This window comes from Alexandromys fortis, unplaced genomic scaffold, assembly GCF_014885135.2.
Source record: "Alexandromys fortis isolate MF-2015 unplaced genomic scaffold, M_Fortis_MF-2015_v1.1 scaffold_261, whole genome shotgun sequence".
NCBI classification, from domain to species: Eukaryota; Metazoa; Chordata; class Mammalia; order Rodentia; family Cricetidae; genus Alexandromys; species Alexandromys fortis.
The window spans coordinates 466,385-485,618 of record NW_026068144.1 but is presented as its reverse complement, the minus strand read 5'-3'; the positions used below and the strand labels follow the sequence as shown (position 1 = coordinate 485,618).

Here is a 19,234-nt window from a genome sequence, read left to right as displayed (position 1 = left end):
TTATTCCCAATAAAAAAAAAAAAGAAATCCCTGAAAGACCCTTGAAGAGGACCTTCCCTCGGGAGGAGACTCCCCCCGAAGCCAAGGAACAGGCCGAGACCACACAGATGCAAATAGCAAGAGGTTTATTACACAGATACCTGCAGGCGGCAAAGTCTTTCCGAGGACTTGGGCGCCTGCTGACTGGGAGGAGGGCTTTTTATAGGAAAGAGGGCAGCAAAAAGCAAGTTTACAGAAGCAGAAGCGTGGTTATCGGTCGGAATGAGGGGGGGGGATGAATGGTTTTTCTTCTCCCAGCATAGATATCCTGTTCTTATCTTATAGATATCCTGTTTTTCAGTCATCCTATCTCGTAGACATCCTGCTTTCCTAAGCAAATGGGATGTTCTCATGAGAGCAGGCTAGCTGCTGATCCTGAGAATCTTTCAAGCAAACAGGACTTTCTCCCGGGAGCATGCTAGCTGTGGGTTTTGAGGAGGGGGTCCGTAGGGTCTTTCATCCCGAGTGAGGTAACCAAGACCCAGAAAGATGAACATGGTATGTACTCACTAATAAGTGGATACTTGCTGTAAAGCAAGGGATAAGGAGCCTATAGTCCATGATCCCAGAGAAGCTAAGAAACAAGGAGAACCCTAAGAAAAACCATGCATAGATCCACCTGGAAAGGGGAAATAGACAAATCTCCTGAAAAAATTGGAAGCATGGGGGTGGGAGGAGAAGAGAAGGTAAAAGGAGTGGAGGTGGGGAAAAGAACTTGAGGGAGCAGAATAGTCAAAATGGAAAAGGGACAGAGATGGAGAGCAAGGAAAGAAATATTTTGATTGAGGGAGCCATTGTGGGACTGGCAGGAACCCTGGCACAAGAGAAATTCCCTAGAATTCACAAGGATGCCTCCAGCTAAGACCCTACGTAATAGTGGAGAGGGTGCCTAGTCTGGCCTTGCACTGTAGTGATATCTTAAATGCCATCATAGAACCTTTATCCTGTAACTGATGTAAATAAAGTCAGAGACCCACAAGGGAGTGCTGGGCTCAGCTCCCAGTCCAGTTAAAGAGTGGAAAGAGTGAGAATATGAGCAAAGAGGTCAAGACCATGATGGGTACACCTACTGAAACAGTCTACCTGAGCTAATAGGAGCTCACCAACTTGAGCCAGACAGGGAAAGAATCAGCATGGGACCAAACTGAACCCTCTGAATGTGGGTGACAGTTGTACGCCTGGGGCACACTGTGCAGCCACTGGCAATGGCACCAGTGCTTACTGCTTGTACTGGATTTTTGGGAACCTATTCTCTTTGGATATATACCTTGCTCAGCCTAGATATGGTAGGTAGGGCCTTGGACCTTCCCCAAAGCAATGTGCTTTACCCTCTTTGAGGAGTGAATGGGGGGTGATGTGGCAGGAAGATGTAGAAAATGGGAGGAAAGGAGAGAGTGGGAACTCAGATTGGTATGTAAAATGAAAAACGATAGTTTTTCTTTTTTAAAAATAAAATAGACATGTTACTAATAAACCACTAGAGTTAAGAGTACTCTTCAGCTTAGAAGGACACAGACTTTCTGAATAAGATGAGGTAGTAGAAATAATAAGATCAACTGACAAGAAAGATTTCATGAACTGACAAGTGTTTGGTGAATATACCTAGGTTAAGTTCTATCACATTTTTTCTAAAATAGGATAATGACTTCTTTCATGGGCACATTGCTAATGTTTCTGTTGGCTCTGTCAATCTACAGTCTAAGGAATAAGACTGTTAAGATCACCTTGAAAAGATATCTTTCTCTGAAAGATTGTCTACTGAGCACTCATTACACTCATTTTGACTACTCTTAGAAAACCTAACATCTATATTAATAAATCAGGCATTTAATCACAAATTACTTTAGTCATTTTATGTTTTTTATTATTTTTTAGTTTAGGAAAATGATAAATAAAGATATAATATTTCTTTTTATTTTAATTCAATGAATATTATTGATCAGGTTAATTTCGTTGTACTGTCAACATAATCATTTTCATGGAGGTATGTACTTATAATAATTTAGTAAGGTAGAGTTTTGCAGCATATGGATATACAATAAGATGGAAATGAGCAACAAACTGATCTTTGAATGTGCATGCAATTAAAAGACTCAGTTATATTCAGAAATGGTTTTCTGGATAAAGGAAGAGACAAGACCATTGATTTTCTTTCTTTTTTTCTGGAGTTACTATTAGGAAGTCTTTGGGGACTGAGTTATCATAGGCCAATTTGTCTAATATTGTCCTCTGCACATTGAGACTTTAATCATACATATTAGCCAATATTTAGGTTGGTTTACAGACATTCTGTTTTGTGTCAAATATTAGTTACATTCACAATTGTGTCATTTTGTCGCTTTATATTTCTCATTAAGTTCAACATTTGATATTGTATTTCTTTCAATACTGAAGTCCAAGTTTGGCTTCAGTATTATTTGGGCACCTCTGCAAGAAAGTGTCTGTGGGTTTGCACTTCATGGACATGGCTCAGCAGAGAAACAATATAAGGCAGTAAGTGCAAATATTACCATTAAGTTCGCTGGGTTCTTGGAAAAACTATTTTGTCATCACAAAATCAAATAATTATTTGGGCAGTGGGGTAAGAGAAAACAAATATGAAAAATAGCAATCATGAGAATTTTGAATTTTACGGACTTTTATGTCTATTATTTTACTCAATATGTATTCTTTTCATTCATACTATAAAGACTATTGCTTAAGATTTTAATTTCATATGTATTAATTATTTAATAATTGAAAAGTATAATATGCTTTCTCAGTTAATGCTGTTGCATGAACATGTACATTTGATCAAATAATGTGGAAATCACATAGGATCTTTACTAGAAAATTTATGTCATACACATCCAAACACATAGATAAAATCTCTCATGAATCATACAAATATTATAAAATAATATATTAACTGGTAGAGATATATAATTCAGTTTATGCCTGCTTTTCACATTGTCTACATAATATTATTCCTAACTGATAAATTAAATATCATCATGAATTCATTTTAGAGAAAAACTACTATTTTACTCATATCCTGTAAGACTAGAAATCAGAAAATGGAAGATAAAATACTTAGAAAATATTGGATTTGTATCCGTGTAGTTTCATTAAGGACTATGAACTTTAATTTAGTGTTTAATTCTAGCACTGAAATCAGGGAGACTTGAAACACCCTGTGTAATTAAACAGATGACATGTTTGACTATTTTATTGATTATTTTCTTTTTGCTTTATTCTTTCCTTTTTGTTATGAATAATACAGACAAAGGAATCATTGTAGCAGCTGCATAGAAACAAACGTTTTTAGGTTGCAAGTGCTTAAATTCCAAATATTTAAACTTAAAGTGCATATAGACAAGGACACTGGGAGATTTTTAATTTACTTTTTGTTTTTTCTTTGAAAAATCTATATGTGTACAGGATGTTTTCTTGTAATAGCCACTCTTTACTCCCCTTGGAATTTCCATTAGTACACCACCAACACATCTCTCTCCAACTTCATGTCCTCTTCTTTTAAATGACCTTCCAAGTCTAATTAGTTGTTCCTAAGAAAACTTCAGTGTGGTCCCATTTACACTTATCAAATATCAGCAATAGACTCTGAGAAAGGAATATAAATCAGTATAAATACAAGATTAATCTCATTAATCTCTACACTCTAAACAGAGCAAGATAAAAGTAAATACAGACAATGTAATTACTGTGATTATTGAGTTCAACTCAAAATTTGTCCAACTTTTCTTATATTTCCTTTTGACAAGGTGTCCAGAGAATATAGAGACACAAAATTTGACCTTCATCTCAGAATTCTATCTCATGGAACTCACGGACAACCCAGAACTGAAGCCCATTCTCTTTGGTCTGTTTCTGTCCATGTATCTTATTGCTGTGCTTGGGAACCTGCTCATTGTCCTGGCTGTCAGCAATGACCCTAAATTACACACACCCATGTACTTCTTTATCTGCAACCTGTCCCTGGCTGATATTGGATTTATTTCTACCACAGTCCCGAAGGTGATGGTGAACATTAAGACGCATAGAAGAAGCATATCCTATGTGGCATGCCTAACACAGATGTCTGCATTTGCCATTTTTGGTTGTGTAGATGACATGCTTCTGGCTGTGATGGCTTATGACAGGTTCATAGCCATTTGTCATCCTCTTCATTACCCAATCATTATAACCCCCAAGCACTGTGTCTTGCTGGTTTTGAGTTCATTTTTGGTTGGCATTCTGGATTCCCAGCTGCACAATTTGGTTATCACGCAACTTCCATACCTCAAGGATGTGGAAATTGCGAATTTCTTTTGTGATCCTTCTAAACTCCTTAATATGACCTGTTATAATTATTTTATCAATGACATTGTTGAGTACTTCACTGGTGCTGTATTTGGATTTTTTCCAATCCTGGGGATCCTTTACTCTTACTATAAAATTGTGTTATCTGTTCTTAAGATTTCATCTTCAGAGGCAAAGTTTAAAGCTTTTTCTACGTGTGTATCTCACCTGTCAGTAGTTTGCCTGTTTTATGGAACAGGCCTGGGGGTGTATCTTAGTCCAGCTTTCTCATCTTCTCATAGAAAGGATTTAATCGCTGAAGTGATGTACACAGTGGTTACACCCACACTCAATCCATTCATCTACAGCCTTAGGAACAGGGATATTAAAGGCGCCTTGAGGAGGCTGCACTTGAGAACAAATTAGTCTTATTTTCTATTCCAGAATTTCAAGGTTACATTTCAATACCTTACAGTGTACAAATATAGTTCTGGCTTTATTTCTTGCATTACCTGTCTTGAAGGATTTTATTTCTTCTTTAATATATCCTCCTTGGATTTGGTATGTATTTATGAATCCTATTTTCTTCAGAAGTACCATTATTAAATGTAGAGTTTCTAGGTATTTACTATTTTTAAGCTATTATCTGTCAAATGAGATATTTATTCATATTTAAAATTCACAATGACTGTACAAGTTTATAAGATTTTTAATTAAAATTTTCAACTAATATAACTTTAATAATATTTATCTTTATTTACATATATCTGTGCCTGTATACAACGTAAGTGTGAAGGCCCACAGAGACATCACTGAGATGCCGGAAGAGGGTATTAGATCCTTTTTTGACTCAGTTTTATGGTACCTTGTGTGCATGAGAGGAATTGAACTTGGGTCCTCTGAACAAGCTGCAAATGCACTTGATGACTATGATATTTTAATAGACCCACTGATAATTTCTATATAGGCTATGAATCTGGAGTTAATCACTTATCCTCAAGTTTAAATTTCATTTGAATTATCGGGGAACACTGATGAATGAATCTCAAACAGTATCTGATTCATACAAATTTATCTACAGTGAGCATCATACCAAATCATATACATAGTCCAAAATCTGTTCTAATTATAAACCAAGTTACTATAATGGGAGGTGGACTATTTCCTTCAACCAGGCCTTTCAGCCAAACTCCCTTCAGAATCACACTTATCACAGTCTTTCCAATTTCTTCTTTCAATTTCACTCCTTTGTCATATTTTGATGCAAAGTCCAGATGTATCAAGTCACTTCTTCATTGTTCACTTTCTTCACTTACTTCTGATTGCTGCCACTAAACTCTATCATCTTCAATATTTAGTGTAGAACCAAGCAGGAGAGAATGTCTCAGTGGTTAACAACACTTGCTATTCTTGCAGGTTCAATTAACAGCACTCACTTGGTGAGTCAAGCCTATCTATAACTCTGCTGCAGATATAGTGTCCTCGGCTTGTTTCTGAAGGGGCTGCATGCACATAGCACACACACATACATACAGAAAAAACACAAACACACAATATAAAGAAATGGATATGTAAATTTAAAAGAAGACAGCTGTCTGCCTTAAACCTTAAAAACTCTAGTTTGATAATTCCTTCATAAGTGTAAGATCAATATTTTAGACACCATACTGCAATATATCTGTGACTAAAGTTTTCCTTTAATTTTCTGACAATGTAGCAGTCACATACATCTAACTGCTTGATTCCAGTCAATACTTGAAAATATGTAGATTTCATTATTTATCTTGAGAATAATTGAATTAATGAGTCATAACATGATTAGAAAAATGCACTTTTGATTTCTCTGTGATGAATATATTTTTATTTATACTAAACTAATAAACCCTGTTGTAAACATGCATTCTGTTTTAGTGTCCAACAGATGTTTAAACAATGATACTTTGTCTCAAGTATTATATGACATAACAATTACCTCCCTGATGCTCTGTAAATTCTTGTTTTGCCACATATTCTCCCTCTAGTGGGTACCAACTGCACTGTAACCCATTTTTATTAGTTCCTCAACAGATAGTGATGTAACACTAATGCCAAATAAACTCATTTTCTATACACAATATCTACCTTTGGTGTTTATTTCTAGTAGTGTAAAATGGATCATTACAAGATGGGAATTAGCCAGGTGTGGTGGATCATGTCTTTAAATCCAACACTAAGGAGAGAAAAATAAACAGTTCTCTATGAGTAAAAAAACCAACCTGGCAAACAAAGCTAAAAAAGATGGGAATTAGCCACTACTGTCCTTATTTGAATTCTTCTCTGGACTGCTTGACATAATCATTTATAAATTGTATTCTTTATTATTGGGAAATATTGATTACTTTCCAGAAAGTTTGAGAGTTCAATACCAAATTCAACATGTAGAAAGAGATGGATTCTAATGTTAGGGAAATCCTTTGTTAAAATAACCAATAGCCCCCTTAGCATACTCTGACAAAATAGGGCAAGAATCAATGGGTTATATTCTGAGATGCAATCTGAAAAAATACAATAGCTAGATGACAAAACATTTGAGGCCAAGATATGCAGTGTTCTATTTCTAGAATTATGTTTTGAGTCATTTTCTTTAGAGAGAGTCAGTGGAGGCTGAAGGAAGAAAAGAGCCACTAAAATTGCATAATACTCGGCGTAGGGAATGTTAGTGGGAAAATTGATGAAAATACTACCTAGTACTTTCATACTGAAACGCATCCATAATAGAATTAGCAAGAGCCTTGTTCATTAACTTTACGCTGTATATATAATATAATACAAGTAAACACAAAACATCCCATAGATTCTTATTTCACTGGAAAGCATTAACTGGATCTTAGAGAAGAAAAAATAGAGACAAATTCTTCAACTACACCAGAGAAAATTATCTAACAGGCAGATATAGTTGATATAGAAACCAACTTTGGACCTGCACCAACGTGAGCGACTATATAGAGACATATTCTAAATCTGCAGCCAGGTGAGCGGTGACATAGAGCCAGACTCTGAATTTGGGCTCACAAGATTGACCATTTAAAGAGAAATTGAATTCGTTCAAAGAAAAGTGACTTCATGGAATCTTAATCAGATATTGCAGCTAGGTAAGAAATACATAAAGACAGACAATGCCTGCACTCAGGGGAGAAACCATAGAAAGAAGTGATCCACACTTGTACACATACACATTGTTCGTGACTTACACCTTCAGTCTGTCTCAGAGCAGAATCCTCCATTCATTTGGACGTATCTACTCCCCTACTAAAAGTTCTGTTTCATATGTATGGATTGTGTCTCCTGTTCTATTAGACATCTCATTCTTGTGTTCAAAATGTCTCATTCTTCTGTCTGTCTTGTCTGTTCACTTCCTGCCTCCCTTCTACCACCATGGCCACTAGCATCTCACCCACGGGGGGGGGGGGGTCCCTCTTTCTTACCTGGGCTGGGTGACTGGCCTGAGAAGAGCAACATCTGGCTCAGGATGTTAGGAATGTTTCCTGTCTGTTTCCTAACTGACCACCAGAATCATGTGGCTTGGGATCTTCAGGAAGAGTTATTGTCTCCTGTCTTTTTCATATACATGAAAGAATGTTTAAATGGTATGGCCACATGCGTGTGATTCTGTTTTCAATGCCTGAGTTTTATGTGACCTGTATGTGTGTCTTGTGAATTGGGTATCATTTAAAATCTCTACTACTGCTCTAAAAACCATCATGTTGTCTGTCAAGGTCTTACAACACATTGGCAGGCACCATCTTGGCTAAGGGCAAAGAGAGACAAATCCTATGACATAACCATCATCGTTACTAAGGGTGACCACATGGACTACTGGCATTTTGCTTGAGGCTAAAAGAGATACTTAGCCACCAAGGTAAGTAAGGGCAAGTAAAAGATGATGTAACCACCATCTTTACTAAAAGTGACCATGTGCACAACTGCCACTTTTACTAAGAGCAAAAAGATACATGTATGTGTATATGCATGTTGGATTTGACTCTACATATATAAACGTAAGCTAGTTTTAACTCTTTGTTTCTATGTAATTTAAATTCAACTGCACATATGTGTGCATGTAGCTATTGTTTAAAATATATTTTAAACATCCAAAAATGAGCTCTTATAAACAGCCCTAATGAGCTCTGTATATTGTTTCTCTTTCTAGACTAAGGAAACAAGTCCCACATATTTTGAATTTATACCAACTTTTAGATGATGATAAAATCATAAGGTTAGATCTGTATATGTGATTCCACTCTGTGTTAAATTACATTCTACATAATGATAAAAATGTATACATCTATTCAGATTTACAAAAGCTCATAGAGAATTTAAATGAGTGACAACATATGTTTTATTTTGAATCCAAAAGAACTTCAATTCAAAATCATTATTTTTAATGCTAAACCTGACAGGAATATAATGTAAAGTCCTAGACTTATGAGAGCTGCTAACCTATTGTACACTGTCAAGGAATTAAAGTCAATAGTTATCTAACAAAGAATCAAGTTCTTTAATTGTAGTCAATGTTAAGTATTTATCTAAGCAGTTACAGAGATAAGCATTACCTAGTCCTCATATGTCTTCAGAACTAAGCTTAGAACAAATAACTAAACAAAGTTTGTCTACACAGATATATCCAGTAGACAGATAGTCCTCAAGTGCTCAGGATATGACATTTAAAATGTTTAATTAAAAAGGCTTTCGGGGACATACATAGATCTAATCTATGTGGGAAGTAGAAAAAGACAAGATCTCCTGATTGGAAATTGGAAGCATGGGGACCTTGGGAAAGTTAAAAATGGAGGGGAGAAGCAGGGAGGTGAGCAGAGAAAAATGTAGAGCTCAATAAAAATTAATAAAAAATAAATAAATAAAGCTTTCATAGAGTTCCTGACACCATCCCTATTTCCCTCAGAGAAGATAGCACAGAAGAACCTCCCCCTGGAACTTGCTTTGAACATGGCAGTGCTAGCTGCTGAGAAAAACTGGCTTTCTCCTCAAGTTCTGCAAAGACCCTTTTCAGACCATCGACAACAGGACCCTGGGAACCATCTGCCTCACATTGTGTATGACAAGAATAGTTCGAGACCAGCCTGGTCTACAAAAGCTTCAAAACCACAGAGAAACCCTGTCTCGAAAAACCAAAAAAAAAAAAAAAAAAAAAAAAAAAAAATAGTCTGGTTCTCCCATGAGTACTTAACTCCACAGAACTCTGTGACAGAACTCTGTGGGATCTTCTGGGGCCTTATAGGCCTACCGCTGCCAAATGTTCCTCTGAGACCTCTGCCCTCAATCACTGTCGATGATCCTATAGGTAGCCAAGCAAGCAACTCTCATTTTAAATTGCTAATTCAGGTAAATTTATCCTTCTCAGCACTCTCTTGCTGTTTGATAACAAATATAACTTTGCCAGCTTAGCAGAAACCAAGGCTTCAGCTGCCTTCTCAGTTCTCTGTGTAAAATTAAGGTCACAGTCCTCACTTTTCTAGAGATAATAGTAAGACCAGACACAATCTATCTTCCTACCAGGCTCAGAAAAGAGATAAACTCACAAAATGAATTTCAATATAGTTTCTTACCATTCCTTAGTTTAAACAAACTTCCTTTATGGTGACTGACCTCAGCAATCAGCCATCGTGACTCCTGAGTGTTAAGGTAATGCCATGTTGATGGGAAAGAACAGGTGTTTTAAGGTTCCCTTAGGTAAAGACAGAAAAGCTTTAACCATGAGGATCAAGGAATGTTTAGGGTCTAAGAAAGTGTATTAAAGTGTGCAAATACAGGTTATTAAGGTGTGTAAATGTAAGTTGTAAAGGTCTGGGGGTAAAATGGCTTAAATGCTGATAAAGAGAAAGTGATATGAGTTTTTTTTTTTTTTAAAAAAGAATGAACCATGTTCCAGATGCCTCTCTCTCACTGTGATACTGTTATACTAAGACTCTGAAAGTTCATAGTCTTAACATCCGTCAGTAAAATTCTGATTAGCTATTAATTTAGCTCTGGCAGAGTAACACCCTTATGTTCATGACCACAAGCTCGAGATTTCAAATTTCCTTTGCTTGTTTTCTAACTATAGACATAAAAGATGCTTTTCGCTGTGTTAAAAAAAAATTCTGTCACAGTTTTTTGGCTAGATGAGAGTTAATGCTTTCAACCAAAATGATTTCTGGAGTGAGTATACTTCTGTTTGTAAAACTTGTGTTTCCACAAAATCAAAGAATTTTTGTAAGCTTCAGATAGCCAGCTTGGATTCACCCCAAAAGGTCAGATTTACTCCAGATAAGTATCATCCCACCTCTTCCTGGTTTTGTGACCCTCCTTCTTCAATTATCAGGACCTAAGGAAATTTTTGTCCCTAAATTTAATCTCGTCCTCTGCTCTGCCAGATCTGGGCCAGGTCAAAGAGGCACCAGGCATTTCCACAGAGCCTGGGCAGAAGTGAGGCAATTGGGTACCCTAGGATGTGGCCAGCAATGGAGCTTTCTTAGGCCCAAGATTTTGACAAGAGACTTGACTCTAGAGGGGTTCCGGGTGTCCATGGAGATGTCCTTAGCTAGTTTCTTGGGCAGCTGAGGAGAGGGAGGCTGAAATGGCCCGATCCTATAGCCATACTGATGATATCTTGCATATCACCATAGAACCTTCATCTGGTGATGGATGGAGATAGAGACAGAGACCCACACTGGAGCATCGGACTGAGCTCCCAAGGTCCAAATGAGGAGCAGTAGGAGGGAGAACATGAGCAAGGAAGTCAGGACCCTGAGGGGTGCGCCCACCCACTGAGACGGTGGGGCTGGTCTAATTGGAGCTCACCAAGGCCAGCTGGTTTGTGACTGAAAAAGCAAGGGATAAAACCAGCCTCTCTTAACATGGCGGACAATAAGGGCTGATGAGAAGCCAAGGACAATGGTGCTGGGTTTTGATCCTACTGCATGTTCTGGCTTTATGGGAGCCTAGCCAGTTTGGATGCTCACATTCCTAGACCTGGATGGAGGGGGGAGGACCTTGGACTTTCCACAGGGCAGGGAACCCTGACTGCTCTTTGGACTGGAGAGGGAGGGGAAGGTGGATGGGGGGAAGAGGGAGAGGAAAGGAAATAGGAGGTGGGGGAGGAGGCGGAAATTTTTAATTAAAAAATTTTCTCAGATTAAAAAAAAAGATTTTGATGTCCACAAATCAACAGGAAGCAGTCTAAAAATCTCGGTGCCCTCATTTTCCCAACTTTCCATGCCTAACTCCTCACTTTATTCAATAAATAAAAAAGGGAGGAATGTTAGCATCTAGGCACACCTGGCCCCACCCCTTGGGAACCTGTGAGAGAGCATCACCCCTACATGCACGGTAAGCAGTATTTGGTCCCTTAAAAGTTGGAACTCTGCCTACATCTTACTCTTTCTCCCTTTGCATATCTCTGTCTCTCCGTTTTCCCCCTCCTTTTCTATCTCCTTTTCTTCCCATGAGACCACTCTGCACTCCCTTTCTCTCTCCACTCTCTCTTTCCTTACCCCAATAAAACTCCCATGTAAGCTCTGTCTGAATGGTGTTTTTGTCCCTCACCCACTGTGGTTTTGACACACCCACCAAGGTCCAATTTCATGTTGTATCATAAAAATAGGTATGATAAAAATTCTATTTTTCTCCTCTTGGTTATGAACATTCTTGTTATCTCTGGCCAATGGATCAAAACCAAATGGTTTTGGGAAGTAAGTCACAGTCTGGATAGGGGAGAATTTTGTATTTTCTTCGTTGATTTTGACACCAGATTCCAAGAGGAAAGCTATACTAATGAAATTCCTAACGTGCAGCAAGTGCCTTGGTTCTTTCTTGTTTTCAATTTGTTATTACCAATAATTGATGTGAGTTTTCAGAGAGCAAAGGCAGACGCTCTGCATCTTGTGATCTACAACTCTCAGGAACACCAATTTGAAAATCACCAAAAGAATGAAAAGCAAGTCCCTCCATCCCAGCACCTTCTGGATGCCATCCTCAATGCTGCAAGTGGGGACACAGGATGCTCAACATTGCTCCATGACAGATGACCTTTCTCTAGACAGGCTCGTCTTCCTAGTCCTGGGATCTCACCTAGAAACACTGCTGAACTCAAAGTGATGCACTGAGCATTAGTAGGCTTCAGAAAATGTCCCTTTTAATCTTTTCTAAAGTTTCTTCCTTCAGCTTTTATGTTTCAGTATTTATGCAAAATGAAATATATCTTTGATTCATATCCGCCTCGGCAGAATTCATAGTTAGGCATTTAGTGACTCTCTCAAATATGTGGCTTTCCACTAATTTCTGCAATATGTTACTTAAGCTTTAAGAGATTGAATTAAAAAAAAAGACAAAACAGCAGTCTGGCAATAGTGATACTTTAAAATTTTCTATTCTATTCTTTTTCATTTCTACATGCACAGCCTTGTTTTCATCAAGGCCTGGTATTACTCAGTATTTGAGATCATATAGATAGACAATTTTGTGTGAGAAAATCAACTCTAAACCTACCTGAGCTAATGCAAATAGTCTTCAAAATCACAGCATTATTGACATACTATAATGGGGCCAAACTATTTCATGGATAAAACTATATGATCAGACATTGCATAATTATCAGTGGAGAATTGGGAGTAGCTAAATACATAGGGTAAGTAGACATATCTAATGGCTAAATTTACACGACCAGATTCACATTAAAATTTTATAAGAATGATGAAGTGCACACAAGTTGCCAATACCAATGTCTTCCCCGAAAACATATGTACAAATAATATTATAGATGCTGAACAGGTTTTATTTTTATATTTATGTATTTAGAAATAATGTATTTACAAATTAAAAAATTGATTAATAAGGATTGTTGAAGGTTAGTAAAAGTATACAGGAAGTGACATCTGATATTCAACAAGTCAACCTATTCAGAAGGAGAGCTCCCATTTGGAAAAGACACTGACTCAGCCCATCTGTATCTGACTTTAATTCTCTCATGTAGTGCCATGTCTTATCCATAAAAAGAACAGTCTTTGGGTTCTTTCCACAGCCCTGTGGTTGTGTGTATTACACATTTTGGGCATTATTGTAACTGTGATTTCCTTAGAAGGATGACATCTTATACTGTGTAATTATGGTGAATAAAATATACTTTCTTAGCCAGGCTTTTGTTCTATGGATTCAAGGCAATTATAAACATCTGGGAACATCAGAAATAGACTCGTTGCCCCGAGAGATGAATTGTTCAAGGACATGTTCCCAGGTGTATATGATGAAACCAAGGTTAGGCCTGAAACAACTTTAGTGCCAGTGTTTTGTTTGCAAAAAAAAGTATGGTGGATAAATTATGCCTTTAGGAATAATTTCCTGCAGCAATGGAATTTCTGAATGTATTTCTAACATCACTTAAATGTTTCAAAATTCAAGGTTCAGCCAATTAACTTTTATGCAGGAGAGAAGAATATATTGTAAAACCTGGGATGCTTTCTGGGTTACCAGTCTCTTGCTATGAGCCTTTTTTTTCTTGGTTTGCAAACTATGTATTAGGGAATCTTGGTGACAGCCACGCATTGCTATGGTTACAGTTAGCATGACTTTACTAGCCTCTGAGATAAACCATGTGATTTCTTTTGCGTTTGTAGAATGGCTCTCTCTATTCTTACTCAAGAAATGTAATATGGCCTTCAATACGCAGCTCATATATTAGCTAGATTTTTTTTCAGTGAGAGAAGAGTAATATAAAACATTACCTTTGTAACATGTGAGTTTTTTCATAATGATCCCTAGATAGATAGAAAAGGTTTCCTAAACCCTTGCTACTCTAAGGCATTCTTTTTGCTACCCTATCTGCAGTCATGGGAGCTGACCCCCTGGGCTGAGATAAAAGATGTCATACATTTAAAAGTCAGTAAGAAGGATATAGTGGAGGGTTTGAAAGAAGGAAAAGAAAAGGGGGAATTATATAATTACATTTTAATCTTAAATATAAAAGAATCAATAAAATGAAGGATGAACATAAAGTCTCAAAGATGAATTCTACTTTAAAGGGTTTTAGAATTTGAACAATGTCCTCATTTTAGGCATTAGTGGCTATAGAGTAGGTTCTCCACAGTATCCACTGGGGCTCTTGATGTGGAGTGGAAGTTTTAAAATACCTTTATAATGGATGAAGTGAAACTTCATACAGCTCCTTTTCTCTTCTGTCTTAAATTCCCATCATCTCGGGGAGCAATGTGCCTCAGTAAAGGGCTGTCTTTAGACCTGTGCATTGAAACCTCTTATGGTGCCTGAAGAGAGAACAAAGGAATTTTACAAACATTTCATATCCGTGGTAGTGAATCCACAAATCACTAGATTTTAGACACTTCAGGGCATGATTTAATGCTACTAATTTTATTGGAGATAATAGTTCCACAACAAGGAAAATAGTCTCAGGCAAATTATTGCAGTCATTTTTTTTTTTTACCAGAAAACCTATAACATGTCATTTATAATATTTCTTAAAATAGTAGCTGGCTCATGGAAAGATAAATTGCACCTTTCCATACAAATTGACATGCAGGCATCTTTTTTCCCTTTGTTTTCCTTCACATAAATTTAAATTCATTGATAAGTAGGATTATTTTGTCAATGGCACTATTGCATAAATTATATAATATATATTACATAACAAAATTATCATACTTTTGTACCCATACAAGATCCTTATGTTTCTTTTTCTTTCTTTCTTTTTTATTTTTTTAAAAATGAAAAACTGTCTTTTTATTATACATATGAATCTAAGTTTCCACTTCCTCCCCTCCTTCCATTCCCTCCACTTACCCCCGCCACTTCAACCCCATCCACTAATCAGAGAAAGTAAGGCACATTGCTTTGGGGAAAGTCAAAGGACCTCCCTACTATATCTAGCCTGAGCAAGGTATTCATCCAAAGAGAATAGTTTCCCAAAAGGACAGTACAAGCAGTAAGGATAAATCATGGTGCCACTGCCTGTGGCCCCCAAGTCAGCCCCAGTCATGCAACTGTCAACCACATTCAGAGGGACTAGCTTGATCCTATGCCTGTTTCTTCCCAGTCCAGATGGTGTTGGTGAGCTCCTATTAGCTCAGGTAAACTGCTTCAGTGGGTGTCCCCATCATGCTCACATTCTCACTCTTTCCACTCTTCAGCTAGACTTTGGGAGCTGAGACCAGCACTCCCTTGTGGGTCTCTGACTTTGTTTCCATCAGTTACTAGATGAAGGTTCTATTGTCAACATTTAAGATTTTCATCAATCTGACTACAGCGCAAGGCCAGATCAGGCACCCTCTCCACTATTACTTAGGGTCTTAGTTGGGGTCATCCTTGTGAATTCCAGAGAATTTCTCTAGTGTCAGGTGTCTTGCCAGCCCCACAGTGGATCCCTCAATCAAAATATCTCTTTCCTTGCTCTACACCTCTGCCCCTTTCTGTTTTGTCTATCCTGTTTCCGCAAGTTCTTCTCTACCCTCCCTTCTCCCCTCCTCTTTCCCTTCCATACTCCCTTCTCCTGATACCGCCATGCTCCCAATTTTTCAGAAGATCTTATCTATTTCCCCTTTCCAGGTGGATCTATATACACGTTTCTTAGGGTTTACTTTATTACATAGCTTTTCTAGAATCATGAACTACAGGCTCAATATTCTATGATTATATTTAATATCCACTTATAAGTGAGTACATGCCATATTCATCTTTTTGAGTCTGTGTTACCTCACTCAGGACGGTGTTTTCTAGTTCCATTTATTTGCATGAAAATTCAAGATGTCATTGTTTTTTTAGCTCTGAGTAGTACTCTAATATGTGCCACTTTTCCTTTATCCATTCTTTGGGTGAGGGGCATCTAGGTTTTTTCCAGGTTCTGGAAATTACAAATAGTGCTGCTATGAACATAGGTGAACAAATGCTTTTGTAGTATGATAGGGCATCTCTTGGGTATATTCCCAAGAGTGGATTTGCTGGATCCTGAGGTAGGTTAATTTGCAGTTTTCTGACAAACCACCATACTGATTTAGAAACTGGTTGTATGAGTTTGCATTCCCAACAGCAATGGAGAAGTGTTCTCCTTATTCTACATCCTCTCCAGCATAAACTATAATTGGCAATTTTGATCTTAGCCATTCTGACAGGTGTAAGATGGTATCTTAGAGTTGTGTTGATTTGCATTTTCCTGGATTACCTTGATAGATTTTTCTATGTTGAGCCATACAAAATAAGCTTCCCTGCATGAAGCTTATTTGATCATGGTAGATGATTTTTTTTTGAAGTGTTCTTGGTTTTGGTTTGTCAGTATTTTATTGAGTATTTTTACATCTATGTTCATGATGAGATTGATCTGTAATTCTTTTACTTTGTTGAGTCTTTGTGTGGTTTTGCTATCAGGGTAAATGTAGCCTCATAAACATAGTTTGGCAATGTTCCATCCATTTCTATTATATGAAACTTTGATGGCTTTAGTGAAGAATTCTACCAGAACTTCAAAGAGCTAATACCTATACTCCTCAAAGTTTTCTTTCCCTTTTGATTAGTTTAGATAAGTGTTTGTCTATCTTGTTGATTTTTCTCAAAGAACCAGCTCTTTGTCTTGTTGATTCTTTGTATTGTTTTCTTTGTTTCTATTATATTGATTTCAGTCTCAGTTTGATTATTTTCTGTCTGCTATTCCTCCTGGGTGTGTCTGCATATTTTTGTTCTAGAGCTTTCAGGTATGCTGTTCAATTACTAGTGTGAGCTTTCTTCCTTTTTTTTTTTTTAATGTGGGCACTTAGTACTATGAAGTTTCCTCTTAGCACTGCTTTCATAGTGTTCCATAGGTGTGAGTATATTGTGCCTTCATTTTCACCGAATTCTAAGATGTCTTTAATTTCTTTCTGTATTTCTTCCTTGACTCATGGTGGCTCAATAGTTCACTGTTAAATTTCCATGAGCTTGTAGATTTTCTGAGTATAGTGTTGTTAAATTCTCACTTTAATCCATGGTTATCGGGTGACTCCAATTTTTTTGTATTTGTGGAGGTTTACTTTGTTGTGGAATATGTGGTCAATTTTAGAGAAGGGTCCATGAGGTGCTAAGAAGAAGGTATAATCTTGTGTTTGGGTGGAATGTGCTATAGATATCTGTTAAGTTCATTTGAGTCATGACATCTGTTAGTTCTCTTATTTCTATGTTAAGTTTTTGTCTGGTTGACCTGTCTATTGGCGAGAGTGGAGTGTTGAAGTCTCCTACTATTAGTGTGTAAGGTTTGATGTGTGAATTAAGCTTTAGTAATGTTTCTTTTACATATGTGGGTGCTCTTGTGTTAGGAGCATAGATATTCGGGATTGAGACTTTATCCTGATGAACTGTTCCTGTTATGAGTATAACGTTTCCTTCTCCATCTCTTCTGATAAATTTTAGTTTGAAATCTATTTTGTTAGATATTAGGATAGCTACACCTGCTTGTTTCTTAGGACCATTTAATTGAAAATCCTCTGAGGTTTGTTTTTGAGGTTGAGGTGTGTTTCCTGAATAGAGCAGAGGGCTGGATCCTGTTTCTGTATCCATTCTCTTAGCCTGTGTCTTTTTATAGGTGAATTGAGTCCATTGATATTAGGAGATATTAATGGCCAGTGATTGTTAATTCCTGTTATTTTTCAGTGGTGGTGGTTGTGTGTCTCCCTTCTTTTGGGTTTTGCTGGTAGGAGGTTATCTGTTGCCTGTGTTTTTGTGGGTGCAGTTAGGTTCCTTGGGTTTGTGTTTTCCTTCTCTTACTTTCTATAGGGCTGGGTTTGTTGATACATATTATTGAAATCTGGTTTTGTCACGGAATATATTGTTTTCTGCATTGATGGTGATTGAAAGTTTTGTTGGTTATAGTAGTCTGGGCTTGCATCTGTGATCTTTTAGTGTCTGCAGCACATCTGCCCAGTACCTTCTGGCTTTCATGGTTTCCAATGAGAAGTCAGGTATAATTCTGATAGGTCCACCCTTTGTATGTTACTTGACCTGTTTTCTTTGCACCTCTTTTTTTTTTTAAAAAAAAGATTTTATTTATTTATTTATTTATTTATTTATTTATTTATTAAGTATTCAGTATTCCGCCTGCATGTATGCCTTCATGACAGAAGAGGGTATCAGATCCCATTATAGATGGTTGTGATCCACCATGTGGTTGCTGGGAATTGAACTCAGGACCTCTCAAAGAGCAACCAGTGCTCTTAACCTCTGAGCCATATCTCCAGACCTCTCCTTCGCATCTCTTAATATTCTTTATTTATTCTGTATGTTTTGTGTTTTGATTATTGTGTGGAGAGATTTTGTTTTGTTTTGTTTTGTTTTTTGTCCAGTCTATTTGGTGTTCTGTAAGCTTCTTATAACTAAGGGATATCCTTCTTTAGGTTGGGAAAGTTTGCTTCTATGGTTTTGTTGAATATATTTCCTGTGCCTTTGATCTGGGGTTATTCTCCTTCTTCTTTCCTTATTATTCTTAGGTCTTCTTTTCTCATGCTTTCCCAGATTACCTGAATCTTTTGTGTTAAAAATTTGTTGGATTTATCCATTATGATCAAGTAGGCTTCATCCCAGAGATGCAGGGCTGGTTCAACATACGCAAATCTATCAATGTAATCCACCATATAAATAGACTGAAAGAAAAAAACCATATGATCATTTCATTAGATGCGGAAAAAGCATTCGACAAAATTCAACACCCCTTTATGATAAAGGTCTTGGAGAGAATAGGGATACAAGGGTCATACCTAAATATAATAAAAGCTATCTACAGCAAACCGACAGCTAACATTAAATTAAATGGAGAAAAACTCAAAGCCATCCCACTAAAATCAGGAACAAGACAAGGATGTCCACTCTCTCCATACCTCTTCAATATAGTGCTTGAAGTTCTAGCAATAGC

General features: G+C 37.1%; 1 protein-coding gene across 1 annotated transcript; it reads left to right on the top strand.

Moving 5' to 3' along the window:
• Positions 1–2,503: 2,503 nt before the first annotated feature.
• On the top strand, positions 2,504–4,743 carry LOC126491337 (olfactory receptor 7E24-like). The gene is made up of 2 exons (XM_050126904.1): positions 2,504–2,532; positions 3,801–4,743. The coding sequence occupies exons 1-2, from the start codon at positions 2,504–2,506 to the stop codon at positions 4,741–4,743; spliced, it is 972 nt and encodes a 323-aa protein (XP_049982861.1).
• The last annotated feature ends 14,491 nt before the right edge of the window (positions 4,744–19,234 follow it).